At 40.1% G+C, this 823-nt stretch overlaps 1 protein-coding gene across 1 annotated transcript in view; it reads left to right on the top strand.

Annotated features, from left to right (window-relative positions):
* LOC117110458 overlaps nucleotides 1-211 on the top strand; it is a 1,477-nt gene extending 1,266 nt beyond the window's left edge. The window contains exon 4 of the mRNA XM_033253164.1: nucleotides 178-211. Within this exon, the coding sequence (XP_033109055.1) occupies nucleotides 178-211 (34 nt within the window). The remainder of the gene's footprint in view (nucleotides 1-177) is intronic.
* Nucleotides 212-823: the final 612 nt, after the last annotated feature.

Genomic DNA, 823 nt, shown 5'->3' on the forward strand with positions numbered 1-823 from the left:
CTATTACATTGTCAACTTCACTCCAAACAAAAAATTTACATTTTGATCTTCTGGCACAAAACATGCCAACCTGTACTTGATAGTAATAACCACTTGCTGCTGCAGTTTGCTTTAGTTCATACCTCCCATTTACCATTTTAACATCCCATTTACCCCCCTGTATTACCCCTTTGACAGTACCACCAAACTTGCCCAACTTTTCCTTGGTTAAACATTTTATTTCTAATATTGTTTCATCATCGATAATGCCATCCAAACTGGCACCTAACCAACTGGTTTCTGGCCGACAAACAAGTCCTGTTGAAGAAACCTTACAGTTAGTCAAGTCTTCGAAGCACTGCCTCGCTATTGGTTCAAACTTTGAACCATACCGCGTAGCTTTGTTACCATGAAAGCGAGGCTGCATATGGTCTTGTATCCAACGTGACACATCAGTTGTCTCCTTTTTTGGTACGGAGCCTGCCGTACTCCCAGTTATTCTTAATTTGCGTTGCGAGGTCCACAAAGCCGAGTCCTGTTGTGCTGTTTCAACAGCTAAATGTGATGCTCTACTATCATTCAACAAAACATATTCAGTATATATCTTTTCACAAGCACTGCAGCGTAGCTCACCAGAAGAATGATCATTATGGTTGATTTGTTTCACTTCTGGAGTGAAGCAAACCCGTTCAGTATTAACAGTGTGGTTCAATAATAAGCCTGGAATGTTGCTTAGTTCTTTCATAATCTTGCTGTTATGATGTTTTTTCATGTCCTCATCAGTTTCGAACTCAAGAAAGTTGGATGATAAGCATAGCCTCTTTTCGCCGCTTCTGATATTTTC

The sequence above is a fragment of the Anneissia japonica genome, unplaced genomic scaffold, assembly GCF_011630105.1.
Source record: "Anneissia japonica isolate Jap-2015-1 unplaced genomic scaffold, ASM1163010v1 scaffold8327_len73589_cov114, whole genome shotgun sequence".
Taxonomy (NCBI): domain Eukaryota; kingdom Metazoa; phylum Echinodermata; class Crinoidea; order Comatulida; family Comatulidae; genus Anneissia; species Anneissia japonica.